The following is a 14,962-nucleotide window of genomic DNA, read 5'->3' on the forward strand; positions in this document are numbered from 1 at the left end:
TTCTGTTCTTCGAAAGACTTTTACTACTGGTCCAGAATGTTTATTAGTGAAATTTGTATTATTTTTTTCTCTCCTGGAACCTATTACATGTATTTCTTAGTGTCCTACAGAATATTTGTATTTTACCATGGTTATTTTCAGATACTTTTGGTGAATTTTTTTCACCATGAAAATTATATATTTAGAGCTTGCATGTAGATACTAACTTTAAGACTTGAGGTGAAGACTTACTTAGAAAAGCCCCTTTTCCATTTGAAGCTTAACTAGAAGCATATCTTATTTCTGATTATGCTAATAGAGTAATCTTATTTTGTCTTTTCTGTAGACTAGCAAAGAAGATAAGTTATCAAGTCGTATTCAGAGTATGCTGGGAAACTACGAAGAAATGAAAGATTTAATAGGAGACAGGGCTATACCAAAGCTTGTTGCAATTCCCAAGCCTACACTACCAACAACAGATGATGAAAAATCAAAACCAAATTTCTATGAACAGAGACATGGAAGCTCTCATCAGAGTAGCAAATGGACTCCTGTAGGACCTGCACCAAGTACTTCTCAGTCTCAGAAGCGGTCCTCAGGCTTACAGAGTGGACATAGTAGCCAGAGGACCAGTGCAAGTGCTAGCAGTAGCACTAACAGTAGCGGCCAGAGGCATGACCGTGACTCATATGGCAGCAGCCGGAAAAAAGGCCAGCATGGATCAGAACACTCCAAATCACGATCGTCTAGCCCTGGAAAACCCCAGGCTGTTTCTTCATTAAGCTCTAGTCATTCCAGATCTCATGGGAGTGATCACCATAGCAAGGAACATCAGCGTTCCAAGTCACCTCGAGACCCTGATGCCAATTGGGATTCTCCTTCCCGTGTACCGTTTTCAAGTGGGCAGCACTCAAATCAGTCTTTCCCACCTTCGTTGATATCAAAATCCAGTTCAATGTTACAGAAACCCACTGCCTATGTGCGGCCAATGGACGGACAGGAGTCCATGGAACCAAAGCTGTCCTCTGAGCACTACAGCAGCCAGTCCCATGGCAACAGCATGACTGAGCTGAAGCCCAGCACCAAAGCACATCTCACCAAGTTGAAAATACCTTCCCAGCCACTGGATGTGAGTCACACATTTAGACTATTTCAACATTGTGACTATGTGGAATAATTGGCCGTGAAGTTATGAATTTGAACTTTCTTTTTGCCTTAATAGTAAAGAATATAGCCAGGCTTGGTGGCACATGCCTGTAATCCCAGTTCTTGGGAGGCTGAGACAGGAGGATTGCTGCATGTTCGAGGCCAGCATGAGCTATATAGTGAGTTCAAGGCCAACCTGAATTACAGAGCAAGACCCTGTCTCAAAAAAAAAGTAAAGAATATAAAAGTTTAGGAGGGGTGCGGCTTAAGAAATACTTGACTCTCAAGTGGATTTATAAAGCTGTGAGTTTGGGCCGGGGATTTAGCTCAATGGTTTCATCGCCTGCCTCGCAAGCGCAAAGACCCAAGTTCTATCCCCAGTACCAAAGAAAAAAACAACAAAGCTGTGAGCTTCTGTTCTGGAAAAATAGAGAAAATGTCATTCATTTAACATTCAAATATTAAAATGGCAAGTCAGTTATAGAATAAAAGTATGATCCACCAGTACCTTAGTTTTTCTCCTCTTGAGTTTAAAAAGAAAATTCTCTATTCTTTTAGTGTTCTCATGAATAAGACATGGGCCATAGTTCTTGGTAGTGATTGTTGGGATATTTGGGTCTATGACAATGTATAGTTTTGGATACTGTTGTCCTTTCCTAGTTATACTTAAAAAGGTTGAGATGGGGCTGGGGATTTAGCTCAGTGGTTTTGCCACGTGCTGCGCAAGCACAAGGACCCGAGTTCGATCCCCGGTACCAAGAAAAAAAAAAAGGTTAAGATAGCTGCTGTAACTTCATACTAAAACAGGATATTTAAAATGAAAAAGTAAGCAATCATTCTACAGTAGTTGAAATTTTTTTGTAATGTACTTTGTGCAGTGAAAAATTCGAAAAAGAATGTCAGTAGCCAAAAATTAAAGCTCACAGTTCAAAATGGCGGGGAGGAATTGGGAATACATAAAACACTGTTTTAAGTACATTTAGGGTGATTATTATTTTTTTTTTTTTGGTACTGGGGATCGAACTCGGTTCCTTGCCCTTATGAGGCAGGCTGCGGAACCACTGAACTAAATCCCCAGCCCTTTTGAGTACATTTAGGAGTCTTTCCTGTGCCCTTGGAAAACTCAGGGTTAGTTGCATTTGTCATCTAATTACTCCACTCCAGAGAACAGTGCAGTGATGATATGTTAGATTTGAGTTCAGCTCTTTAATTCTTGTTTGTGCCTTAGAATAAGCAGTTTTACTTTCTGTGATTGAAAGTGTGTAAAATGTCCATACTGTTCCAGACCAGTAATCTTTCATTAATACTCCTTTTACTCTGTTAGTCTGTGTGAAATGATAGATACATGTTGGTACAATGGTATATTTTGTATATGAATACACTTAAATTTTTGGATAAGCTACTTAGCTGAAAAATTACATTTTAAAAATTATTTAAAATATAAGAAAGATTAAAAATTTTTAAATTTAAAAAATACAAAGTTTTCAAGCTATGCAGTTTGATAATTAAAATTTATATTTAGAGAAAGTAGTCCAAAGGTTCCATAAGTAATGTTCTGATTTAGAATAGCGGGATTATGGATATTTAAATTCTATGTCATTTCTAATGTTTTAAAATCTGTGCAGTGAATACTAAAAATCTAATAAGTTTCTCCACATTTCTTTTAAGGCATCAGCTTCTGGTGATGTGAGCTGTGTAGATGAAATTCTTAAAGTAAGTTTTTTTTAAAGTCTTCTCAATATTTTATTTTAACCGTTACCCTCCTTTCACCTGTTTCACAAAGGATCTGAAGCAACAAATTGATTTTATGTGTAATCTCATTGTGTTCATCATAAATAATTTTTCTGCTTACGCTTATGTTCTGAATCACATAATTTCTCTAATATTTGCCTTCAAAGAGTTGACTTTGTTTTTAAGTAAAACAAATTCTAATCTTAGCAGTTTGGCTTGAAAAGAGGAAGAAACCAAATATAACTGTACTTTTTCAGGTTTATCAGTCAATAATTTGAAGCACTAAAAAACTCAGTAGTTATCATTCAAACCATTAATGTTGAAACTAGCTTGCTCTGTGATTCATCTGTCCATACTAGTGAAATCTTACAATAAAGGGGCTCCTCTGAGTGAGCACTGCACATTTTGAAAGTTTATTGGATACATTTTAAAACTGGACATGACCAAAAAAGTGCATTCCTCTGTTAGATAAGGAAAACTTCTGTTGGAAAGAAAGTATAATGAATTAGGGAGTAACAATGACTGCTTTTTTGCTCAGAGGAGAAAATTATCATATATCACTAATACCTTTTTGCGGGGGGCAGGTGAGCTCTTTAATTTTTGTTTTACTTGCATTTCACTGTGGGGTTTTTGTTTTTTTTTTGGAGACAGGGTCATGCTCTGTAGTTCAGGCTGTCCTTAAGGTCACTGTGTAGCCTAGGCTGTATTCGAACTCCCAGCAATCCTTCTGCCTCAGCCTCCTGTGAGTGCTTGGATTACAGGCATGCACCACCATACCCGGCCTTCACTATGGATTTTTGAGACTAACAGCTTCAACCCTTTTTCTCCCATTCCTTCCTTCAGTGGACTACTATCTCCTTTTCCTTCTACCATTTTCCTTATTACCTTCTCCTTTACATTGGGGCTTTAATTTGTGCTCTTTTTTTACCCACCCCCCCCTTTTTTTTGCAGTACTGGGGATACAACCCTGGGCCTCATACATGCTAGGCAAGCCTCAAACATATAATCTTCCTACCTCAGCCTCCCTGAGTAGTTGGGATTACAGGCTCCTATTCCAGCTTAAGTTCTTATTTTCTTTATGGCCTTTGCTGTTTGATAATTTTAAAGTTTCCTTTCTGAAAACATCATTCTTCTTTTCTTGACTATTGTTCTGCTTTATTGTTTTTATTTCCCATCCACCTTGCTTGCCACCTTGTTCTCTGCCTTTTTGCAAGCCTTGTGACCTCTCTTAAATTTTAAGTAGGGGTATATTCTCCTAGTCTCTTTTGTCTGTACTTTAACTTACCTTTCCCACCCTCATTGGCTTTATCTGTTAAATAGCTATCAGTTTTTCTCTCCTGCCTTGACTTCCTTTGGGTTTTTATTTATGTCTTTGAATTGCTTCTTAACTGGGTTTCCATTTGAATTTCTGTTTACTTCTTTAGACTCAACATATATAAAGTCATACTTGTCAGACTTCCTGTCTTAGTAGTACTAGCATTCCCCCCCTGCTTGTGTAGAATCCTCATTATATCTTAACTTCGTCCTCTCATATTCTATTTAATCATAAAGTTAGGTGTGGACTTTGAGATTTCAGTGAATGTATCTTTCTTTCTTTGCATATCTGCTGTCTTGAGCTTTAGTAATTTTAATTTTAATTTATTTATTTTTAAATTTTTGGTACTGGGGATTGAACTCAGGACCTTGTACTTGCGAGGGAGGCGCAGTGCCACTGAGCTAAATCCCCGGCCCAAGCTTTAATTATTTTTGTACCGGGGATCGAACTTGGGACCTTGTGCTTGCGAGGCAGGCAGCGGAACCACTGAACTAAATCCCCAGCCCTAAGCTTTAATAATTTTAACAGAGTCCTTTCTGCCTTCCATGTCTTTTTGTTCATCTGTCTTCTACCTTGCTTCCACATTCTTTTCTTTAATCCCTGGTCTTCATCACTTAATTTTTTTTTTCCTCTTAAAATTTTTAGTGGCTCTGTAAGATCCCTAGAAAAAAGAATGTCTCCAGGGCCGGGGATTCGGCTCAGTGGTGCCGTGCCTGCCTTGAAACCAAGCACAAGGTCCTGAGTTTGATCGCCAGTACCACAAAAGGCAAAACAAAACAAAACAAAAAAATGAAAAAAGAATGTCCAGATTTAACATTCTAGACCCTTCACAGGCCAATATTAACCTCTCCTACTACCCATTGACCACTTTTGCTGAATTGGTTTCCTTAAACCATACACTTTCTGTTTTACCTCCTACCACCACCCCTTCCCTGGTTCTGGGAGTTGAACACAGCCCCTTCACACTGAGCTACATCTTCAGACCTTATTTCAAGCCAAGGTCTTGCTAAATAATAAGTTGCCCAGTCTGGGGCTGAGCTTGCAATTCTCCTCCCCAAGCCTCCCAGAGTATCGGGATCAAAGGCATGCACCACCCTGCCTGGTTTCTTTTACTTCCATGAAGCGAAGTTTTTCTTGTCGTATTTTTCCTTCCTCCTCAGTAGTATATTGATTTTTCTTTTTCCTTAGAATCCCAATGAAAACCTTTTCCCTCCTATATTAGATCACAGTGATAACTGTTTCCTTTAATCTCGTAATAGTTTTTTAGGTGCTATGTATCTAAAGTCTCAGGGAGCATTATATCTTTCCTCCTGAATCCTCAGCAATACATGGAATTTTAATACCTGAAAGATTTTCTTTTATTTAATTATCTCTTTGATATTGCTGACCATTTATTTCACATTTTATATATATAAAGCTTGACACACAGCCTTGAGTATATTAGATGCTCAGTCACTTGATGATAGGGAATAAAATACATTTTCAGTTGGGAGAGTATTTTGTTGTATGAGATAGAAAATGCCAGTGCTTTAAAAAAAAAAAAAAGAAAAGAAAATGCCAATGCTAAGACCCTTGGGTACATGAGTTTCTGTTTCTTTTCCTTTTCCCTATGTGCAGTGTGCAAGAAACTTCAGATCCACATTCCCTTCATGTTTTCTTGTTTTTATTTTTATAATTTGTAGTAATACTGTTTCTAGGAATCCCATTGTGAATCTAAGAAATTTTAATCCATTGTTTTATTGAAAAAACTGATTCATTAGTTCAAAGCATGCTAAGTACCTATTATGTGCCGAGCACTGGGGATATGGTGCTCATAATGATAGCTGCACACTTTGAGTGGACGTTCTCGACCTGGATGTAGGAAATAATAAGAGCATTCTAAGAGAGTAAAGAGCAGTTTCTGTGCAGGTGGCCATTTTAAGAGGTTCTAGTAAATATTGTATTATGCCCTGGACTCTTCTTTCTGTTATTCTAGTGCCCAAAGGATTCCACTGTTTATTTTGTTGTTGTTGTTGTGGGTTGTTTTTTTTTTTTTGATACCAGGGATCGAACTCGGGTCCTTGCACTTGCAAGGCAAGTGACAGAACCACTGAGCTAAATCCCCGGCCCTAGGAATCCACTGTTAATTGTCCTTCCAGAGACATTTTCATATATAAACATTTAATAGGACTATTATTTGTGATTGTCACCTAACAGTATACTGTGGACATCATTTCATATCAGAAGTTAAATTTCTCTCATTTTAATGTCTGCTTGGTGTTCTATTGTATGGATGTCTGGCAATTTATTTAATCAGTTTATATACCTAGGTATTTCCATTTTTTAAATGTGAGCCCCTGAAATGTGCATGTGCATATAACTGTAGTTATCACTATAGGATAAATTCCTAGGCATTATAAAACACCTTTAATTTACATGATGGCTTATTTTGAACTAAATGCCAGAAAGAAAACATTTTTTCCTTTTTGTTTTTTTTTTAATTTTTAAAAATTTTTTTCCTTTCTAAGTCTGATACCTCTCTCTCTGCTACTTTTCTGACATATAGTAATCTTATCTAAACCCTGCTTGGGCATATTTGGCATTATTAGACAGAAAGCATTAAATGAAATTGGACTTAAGGTCTTGCTTGTCTGTTTTCCTCCTTGTGTGTTTTTGAACTCTCTTCAGATTTTCTTACCTGGCCTGATTTTTCTATTAGCACATGGTGCTCTGTAGTCAGACTTTCTAGGGTGAAATTTTGTGTCCCTTACTTACTAATTGAGTACCTTGAATGAATTGAACCTTTATGCTTCATTTCCATCCTAGGTAGAGATATAGGGTAGTCAGGTTATCTGTGTCATAATGGCATTGTGAGTCCTAAATGAGCAACAAACATGTAAGTCACTGAGCATACTGTCTGCTCCATTGACGGCACCCAGTAGATGCTGGCTGTTTCCTATCACTTTCCTCCACTCCCCAGTAAACTCTCCTCAGTAGTGTTTTATTTTGTGCCTTGTACTTGATTATAGGCTGATTACTGAAACTATTCACAGATTTCATCATCCTAACTGTAAACTCCTTGAAGGCAGGGAGTATTTATTTTTTACTTTCCTTTATTACCAGCCCCGTAGTGCCTTGCACCCAGTTGTGCTTTATCAATACTTACTGACTAAATATAATTTGGAGGAGCAATCAGGAAACCAGTATTTATAAGTGCAAATCTGGCTTTTAGCTGTATAGTTTGTTATCCTTGACCTGGTTGAAAACAAACTGTAATAATTACATTTCAGGAGATGACGCACTCATGGCCTCCCCCTCTAACGGCTATTCATACACCATGCAAAACAGAACCTTCCAAATTTCCTTTTCCAACTAAGGTAAGTAAATAAAATGTGTCTTTGGTAATGTAAGAAAAGCTCTAAATGGCTCAGTTAAAAGCATATAAGATCAAAATTATCATTCCCATTCAAGCGGGAAACTAGACTATAAATTTAAAGAAATAGATAAGTTCAGATAGTAACAGTTACTATGAAGAAATTTAAACAGGTTAATGGAATCAAGAGCGTTTTGGACTGAGAGGTACTGAGGAAAGATTAGAAGGTAATATGGAGAGAGACTTAAAAAAAGCATTGATATTTATTGCAAACTGTTACGGTATTCTAGATCAGAGGTGGCAGGGGCTTCTCAGACTGTTCCTTGGGGAGGCCCTTAGAGCGCAGCAGCCATTCAATGGCCATGGAAAGAAGTTCCTTAAACAGCAGTTGTAAGCACATCTAAAATCAGCAGGTTTTTTAAATATCAGTTTATACAGTAGTTACATAAATAATACAATAATACATTCTCCTTGAGAAAGTTGACCAAGAACCTGAATAATAGCTTTTCCCAAATCTTGCTCCTTCTTCTCGCCAGAGCTGCTTTCCTGTGTACCTTTGCAAATCCTTTTATATATATTTACATACTTCTATATATAGTTTTATGTAGATAGTCATTACATGTAAGCATTTTCTTTTATTTCTATACAGATGCATTGTTCCGTATCATCTTTCAGCAGTAGTTATAGATACCTTCCCATGTTATTACATATAGAGATCTTTTCTTTATTTTAACTTCATCCACATGAAAATATCCTAGTTTATTTAGTCATTTCTCTTTGGTATTTAAGTTGTCACCAAGTTTTTAGTTCTTGAAACATTTCTTTAGTACTTATCTTTGTTCATACCTTCTTATGTGGCTGTGTGTTTGTTTTTTTGTTTTTGTCTTGTTTTGTTGTAGTATTGGAGATTGAACTCAGGGTCTTCACATTGAACTACATCCCCAGCCCTTGTTTCTTTTTACTTTTTAGGCAGGATCTAAGTCACTGAGTAGCCCAGGCTGGATGTGAACTTGGGATCCTCCTGCCTCAACCTCCCAGTGTGCTGGGATTACAGGCATGTGCCTCCATACGTGGAGCATTACAGTTCTCTAGGATGTAAAACGAGAGAATTGCTGACATCTAATGAAGTATATTCACCATATACTCTCAAAATCTCTCTGTAGTCACGCTGCAGGGTTTGTATCAGTCAGTATCCCCAGTTGCAGTACCTATTGTTCCACATATGCATGTCACCATTTGATATTAGTAAACACCAATCTGTTGAGTGGAAATGCCTTTGTACTCGCTGGATTGCTGGTAAGGGCCATCATCTTTGCACATTTGACATCCATTTGATTTTTTTTTGGTCTTTTAAAATTTTTATTTTTATTAGTACATATTTACAATACATAATTGCAATTATTGTGAGGACATATATATAACACAGTTTAATTCTTTTTGCCAATTAGATTCTTTATGAATCTGCTTATTCCTGCTGCCATTTGGGGTGCATCTTGTACCTAAAGAGTTTAAGAAGGCTTCTTTCTTGGTTTTGTGTTGTGTTGTTTGAATCCTGGACTCTAATAATTAGTAATTTCAAATATATCTCCCAGTTAGATTCTTGTCTAAGTTTTATGGTGTAGAAAATTTTAATTTTGATAAACACAATATATTCTTCCCTTTATTTAGAGCCTTTGCTTTAACATCTTGTTAAAGAAGGCTTGTCTTTCTCCAGGATCATAAACATACCCTCATAGTTTTCTTTTAATGTGGTTTTAGTTTTGGTGGTTTTTGTTTTTTGAGACAGGATCTTGCTATTTACTTCAGACTGGCCTTGAACTCACTTAAGTAGCCCAGGTTGGCCTTGAACTCGTGGTGATCCTCCTGCATCAGCCTCCGGTGCTGGAATTACAGGTGTGCATCACCATGCTTGGCTCTAGCTAAAGTTTAGTAAGTTGGATTTATGGAATTTTTTTCCTGTTTCCTCTTTCTTTGATTTTTGCTTTTATTGTGATTCTTTTTCTTTCTACTTACTTTTCAGGTAGAAGCTTATGACAATGTTTGTACATATTGTTTTCTAATATAAGTATTTAAAATTATTGATTTCACTGACGTCCTGCTATAGGTGAATCCTACAAATTTTTATATGATCTGTTTTGTTTTGTTTTGCTTCGGTTTTTGTTACCGGGCATCGAACTCGTGACCTTGCGCTTACAAGGCAGACGACAGAACTACTGAGCTAAATCCCCGGCCCCTATATGATCTGTTTTTATCATATTCAGTGCAGTGGACTTTTCTAATTTTCTGTGTGATGTCTTCCTTTATGTGGATTTGTCCTCAAATATTTGAAGATTTTTACAATATTTTATAAGCGACTTCTAATTTATTTGTCTTCTTTCTAGACAATATATATTGTATAATTTCAGTCTTTGTTAGCTTATTGAAATTTGTTGTATAGCTCTGTATATAAGCTTTTCATTTACTGTTTCATAGTACCAGATATTATCTGTATAGCTTACGTCAACTTTATTGAGAGTGTACATATCTCATCAGTCATCTATATTTTACTGACTTTCTACTCGTTCCATCAGTCCCTGAGAGGAATGTTTACGTCTTGTCATTATGGATTCGTCTCATTTCCCCTTTCAGAAAATCTTGTCATTTTTTGCCTCATGCGTTTTGAAAAGTTTTGTTATGAAGTGCCTACCCACACATGAGATTACTATGTTTCTGTGCCAAATCAGTCCTTTTCATCGATGTGAGATGGCCCTTTTTATCTCTGCTATCAGTGCTTATTATGAAGTCTACTTTTCTCATACTCATTTTCTCATACTCCAGGTTTCTTTGAATTTAGTATTAGTCTGATTTACCATTTTCTATTCTTTTCATGTGTCTTTGAAGTCAACCAACCAACCTACGTATCTACTTACCCACCTGTCTACCTTCTTTTCTTCCTCTTTCTCCTTCTCCCCCTCACTTCTTTCTTTTCTCTTTTTCCAACCCCTTTTTAAATTTTGAGACAGGGTTTCACTAAATTCCTGGCTGGTCTTAAACTTGTGATCCTCCTAACTCAGCCTCCCGGAGTGTGGGGATTACAGGTGTACAACACCACACCTTGCATTTGCTGATTCATTTTCAGTTAGTTTTTCGTGTGCTGTGTGAAGTGGGCACCCAGAATTGTTCTTGTCCACGTGCATCTCTAGTGGCCTTTCATTGTTAAAGTTTACTCTTCCCCCATTAAATTGTCTTGGTACCCATGTCAATAATCAGTTAAGCATAAATCTGAGGGTTTATTTCTGGGGTGTAACTTCTGTTTCATTGATTATCAGTTTGATTTTTTTTTTCCTTTTTTTTTTTGATATCAGGGATCGAACTCAGGACCTTGTGCTTGTGAGGCAGGCCCGATGCCACTGAGCTAAATCCCCAGCCCCTGTTTTTTTGAGACAGGATCTCATGTCAGTTAGGCTGGCCTTGGATTTGAGGTGATCCTTCTGCCTCAGCCTCTCCTGAGTGCTGGGATTACAGACATGCACTGCCACGCCTGGTGCTCTTCTTTTAAATAGTTTTATTAAGTCTTCTAATTCAACAAATGGCATATATTTAAATTATCCAATTTGATAAGTTGCAACATATCTATACACCCATGAAGCCATCATCATGATCAAGATAATGAACATATCAGGAGTTCTGAACATACCGGAATGAACCTCCAAAAGTTTCCTAATGATTCTGCATAATCCTCTCTTCCCTTGTTTTCTATCCCTAGGCAACCACTAATTGAGTTATTTTTTGTTTAAAAATATAAATTTATTATACATTTTATAGGTAGTGAAGATATACAATTTACAAATAGTAAACAATACACAGGGCTCTGTATCATAAGTTCTATATAGTCAGTTATATGTTAAAAATGCTTTCCCTGATTTTTTCTGAACTTATATCGACATGCAGTCCGTCATTGCAGTTCAACCACGATTTGACAAATGGAGTTTCATTTCAGGTCGCTAACTTCCCAATAAATGAATTGTCATTAAATCTGAAATGTGATCTTACTATTAAATTATTTTTCATCTTTGTACAAATTTTACTCACTAATTGGGATCCCTTTTAGTTTCAGCATTATCTAGTGGAACTTCACTCATTCATCAAAGAGAGGAGTGACTTTGCTGAATTGATAAAATTTTTTTTTGTTTTTGTGTCGTCACCCCCCTCCCCCAGTCAAACTCAGGACCTTGCACGTGTGAGGTAGGTAGGTGCCTTGTGAGGCAGGCGCTGTACCACTGAGCTAAATCCCCAGCCCTGATGATAGTTTTTATTTATTTATTTTAATTTATTTTTTTTTGGTACCAGGGATCGAACTCGGGTGCTTGTGCAAGCGGCAAAACCGCTGAGCTAAATGCCTGGCCTGATGATAGTTTTTAAATACTAGAAGAATATCTCCTTAATAGTTCCTGTTATTCATAACCTAATGGCTACAGACAATGCCACATTTTCAAGTTTAATCTGCATTTTAAATATTTTTATCACTCTTTAAATTCAGACAATTAACAAAATAATAAACCCTGACTTGTTGCATTTGCTGATTTCCATGGTATAAATATTTCCATCATGACTGAGTTCAGACTACCAACATGAGGTAGCTAAAGACAGACTTGGGAAGAAATACTCAGTTTCCTCTTACAAATGCAATAGGTGCCATTGTATGTTTAGGGTAATTTGGAATTCTTCTCTGAATTATCTACTAATATTTTCTTATCATGTTTCTGTTGGGTTATCAGTTGTAAGGACTCTTTGTATGTTATCAGTCTTATGAATCATCTGTCACTAGAAGGTAATCTCCATGAATGCAAGGGTATTCTTTGTCTTACTCAGCCATTGTATGTGGTAGCACCTACCACATAAGAGGTGTTTAAACAAATACTTAACTGAATAACCATGTTGCAAATATTTCCTAATAATTTGTCTTATTTTCCTCATGTTTGTGTTTTGTGCTATCCAAAAATGTTAAATTGTGTCTTCTCAAATATGTCTGTCTCTTCATTTACTGTTTCTGAATTTTCTTTCCTATTTATTATTTATTATTCTTGTGTTTTGTTTTTTGTTTGTTTTTTTTGAGACAGGGTCTCACTATGTATTCCAGATTGGGCTCAAATTTGAGGTGATCCTCCTGCCTCAGCCTCCCAAGTGCTAGAATTACAGGTGTGCACCGCCACTCCCAGCTCCTCTTATTTTAAAATGCCTCTCTCATCTCAAGGTTATTCTCCTAAATTTTCTAAAAGTTTTATTTTGTTTTTGTTACATTTAATCTGGAATCCATCTGGACTTTTTCTGTATGACTTTTATTTCTTCCGGATGGTTAGCCCATTGTGCCATTTTTGTAAATAAATTATTGGGCTGGGGATTTAGCTCAGTGGTTTCGCCACCTGCCGCGCAGGCGCAAGGACCTGAGTTCAATCCCCGGTACAAAAATACAAAATAAAAATAAAAGAACTGAAATTGTACCTTTGTGGTGCATCAAGTTCCTATGTATGCTGCTCTCCATTTCTGGTTCTCTAAATTGTTCAGGTATGTATTTGCCTACTTCTGGACCTTGATGATATTCTTTGGATGTGTTAATTGTATGATAATTGTAGTAACTGCATAATTGTAGCAGAGTCATGTGCCACTTAAGGAGGAGGACACTTTTTGAGAAATGTTTTCTTAGGCAATTCCTCCCTTTCTCCCATCTCCCTTCCCTGCCTCCTCCTTCCCTCCTCTCCTTTATAGATCTTGTTAGAACGTAATCCTGGGTAGCCTAATTTTCCTGTCTTCTAAGTTAAATGTTTTATTTTATTTTTATTTTTAAACTTTATTTTTTAATTAGTGTATGTTTGTGGTACACAATAAGTACATTCATCATGGGGCATTGGTACCTATATATATAGCATCTTGATCTTTGTACTTCCCCTTCCTCTCCGTTCTCTCTTGTCTACCCTATACCCAGTCGATATAGATTAGTTGGCATTTTCAAGAATTTTATGTAAATGAAATCATTCTATATATACTGTCCTTTTTGTTTTGTCTCCACTCAGCATGGAGTGGAGATTCATCTGTATTGTTGCATTCTTTTACTGCTAAGACAGTATCAGTTTTATGATTGTGCAACAGTTGGTTTATCCATATATCTATTGATGGACATTTGGATTGTTTCCAATTTTTGACTACTAAAAATAAAGCTAATGTAAATGTTAATGTAGAGGTTTTTCAATAAACATTTTTGTTTTTGTTGAATAAACACCTGTGAGTGGAGTTGTTACTTGTATGGTAGGTATTGAACTTACTTGTATGGTATTTAACTTTTGGGGGATGATGCTAGTGATCAAACCTAGGCCTTCTCATGTGCTGGGCAAGTACTCAACCACTGAGGTACATCATCAGTCCTATTTAACTTTAAAAAAAAATTACACTGCTTTTGAAAGTGGTTAGACTGGTCCGGGGATTTAGCTCAGTATCACCACACCTGCCTCACAAGCAGAAGGTCCTGAGTTCAATCCCCAGTACCAAAAAAAAAGTGGCTGGACCATTTTATTTATATTCCTTCCAGTAGTACATGAAAGTTCCAGTTGTTTTCACATCTTCACTAAGAATTGATAGGCTCAGCATTGACATCTTTTCATGTACTTATCATCTGCATATGTTCTTTGGTTTCAGTATCTGTGTGAAGCTTTTTTTTTTTTGGTACTGGGAATTGAACTCAGGACCTTGCACTTGCGAGGCAGGCACCGGAACCACTGAGCTAAATCCCTGGTCCTGTCTTTCTGTTTTTGAGACAGGGTCTTGCTATGTAGTCAGGCTGGCCTTGAACTTGCTATGTAGCCAAAGGTGGCGTTGATTTTATAACAATCCTCCTGCTTCAGCCTCTCCAATGCTGAGATTACAGGGGTGCACAACCAGTTTGCAGTTGTAGTTGACCATATATGTAGGGTACATTTCTGACTTTGTTCTGTTTCATTAATCTGTTTATCTGTTATGGTGCCAGTACAAACCTTTCTTGAGTACCTCACCTCAAGACTTACTAGCTAGGTGTAGTGGTGCATGCCTGTAATCCCAGCATTTAGGAGGCTGAGGCAGGAGAATCACCATGAGTTCGAAGCCATCTTGTGGTAATAGTGAGACCCTGTTTCAAAAAAAAAAGGAATATAACGTAAATTGTCCATTTATATTCTTATTTTTCAAAGTTGCTTTGAATTATCTGGACCTTTTGCATTTTAAGGTGAATTTTAATATCAGCTTGTCGGTTTCAGCATTGAAGTTTTGGTGTTTTCACAGGGATTATATTGGATCTATGGATCAATATAGGGAAAAGTGACATATTAACAATGGTGAGTCTCCTGACTCATGAACACTACTTAATTTCTTTCTATTTAGGCTTACTTTCTTTTAGTATTATTTTGTAGTTCTCAAGAAACAGATATTATAGA

The 14,962-nt window shown here is 36.9% G+C and overlaps 1 protein-coding gene across 2 annotated transcripts in view; it reads left to right on the forward strand.

Moving 5' to 3' along the window:
• Aff4 (ALF transcription elongation factor 4) overlaps nucleotides 1-14,962 on the forward strand; it is a 100,358-nt gene that overhangs the window by 35,072 nt on the left and 50,324 nt on the right. The window contains exons 3-5 of one of the 2 annotated variants that reach the window (XM_004836585.4): nucleotides 326-1,108; nucleotides 2,794-2,838; nucleotides 7,441-7,527. In XM_004836585.4, the coding sequence (XP_004836642.1) occupies nucleotides 326-1,108; nucleotides 2,794-2,838; nucleotides 7,441-7,527 (915 nt within the window). The remainder of the gene's footprint in view (nucleotides 1-325; nucleotides 1,109-2,793; nucleotides 2,839-7,440; nucleotides 7,528-14,962) is intronic. The other variant, XM_004836586.4, reaches the window with a different exon arrangement.

Source organism: Heterocephalus glaber, unplaced genomic scaffold (assembly GCF_053883595.1).
Source record: "Heterocephalus glaber isolate CG9 unplaced genomic scaffold, H.glaber_assembly_v1.0 deba00001606, whole genome shotgun sequence".
NCBI lineage: Eukaryota > Metazoa > Chordata > Mammalia > Rodentia > Bathyergidae > Heterocephalus > Heterocephalus glaber.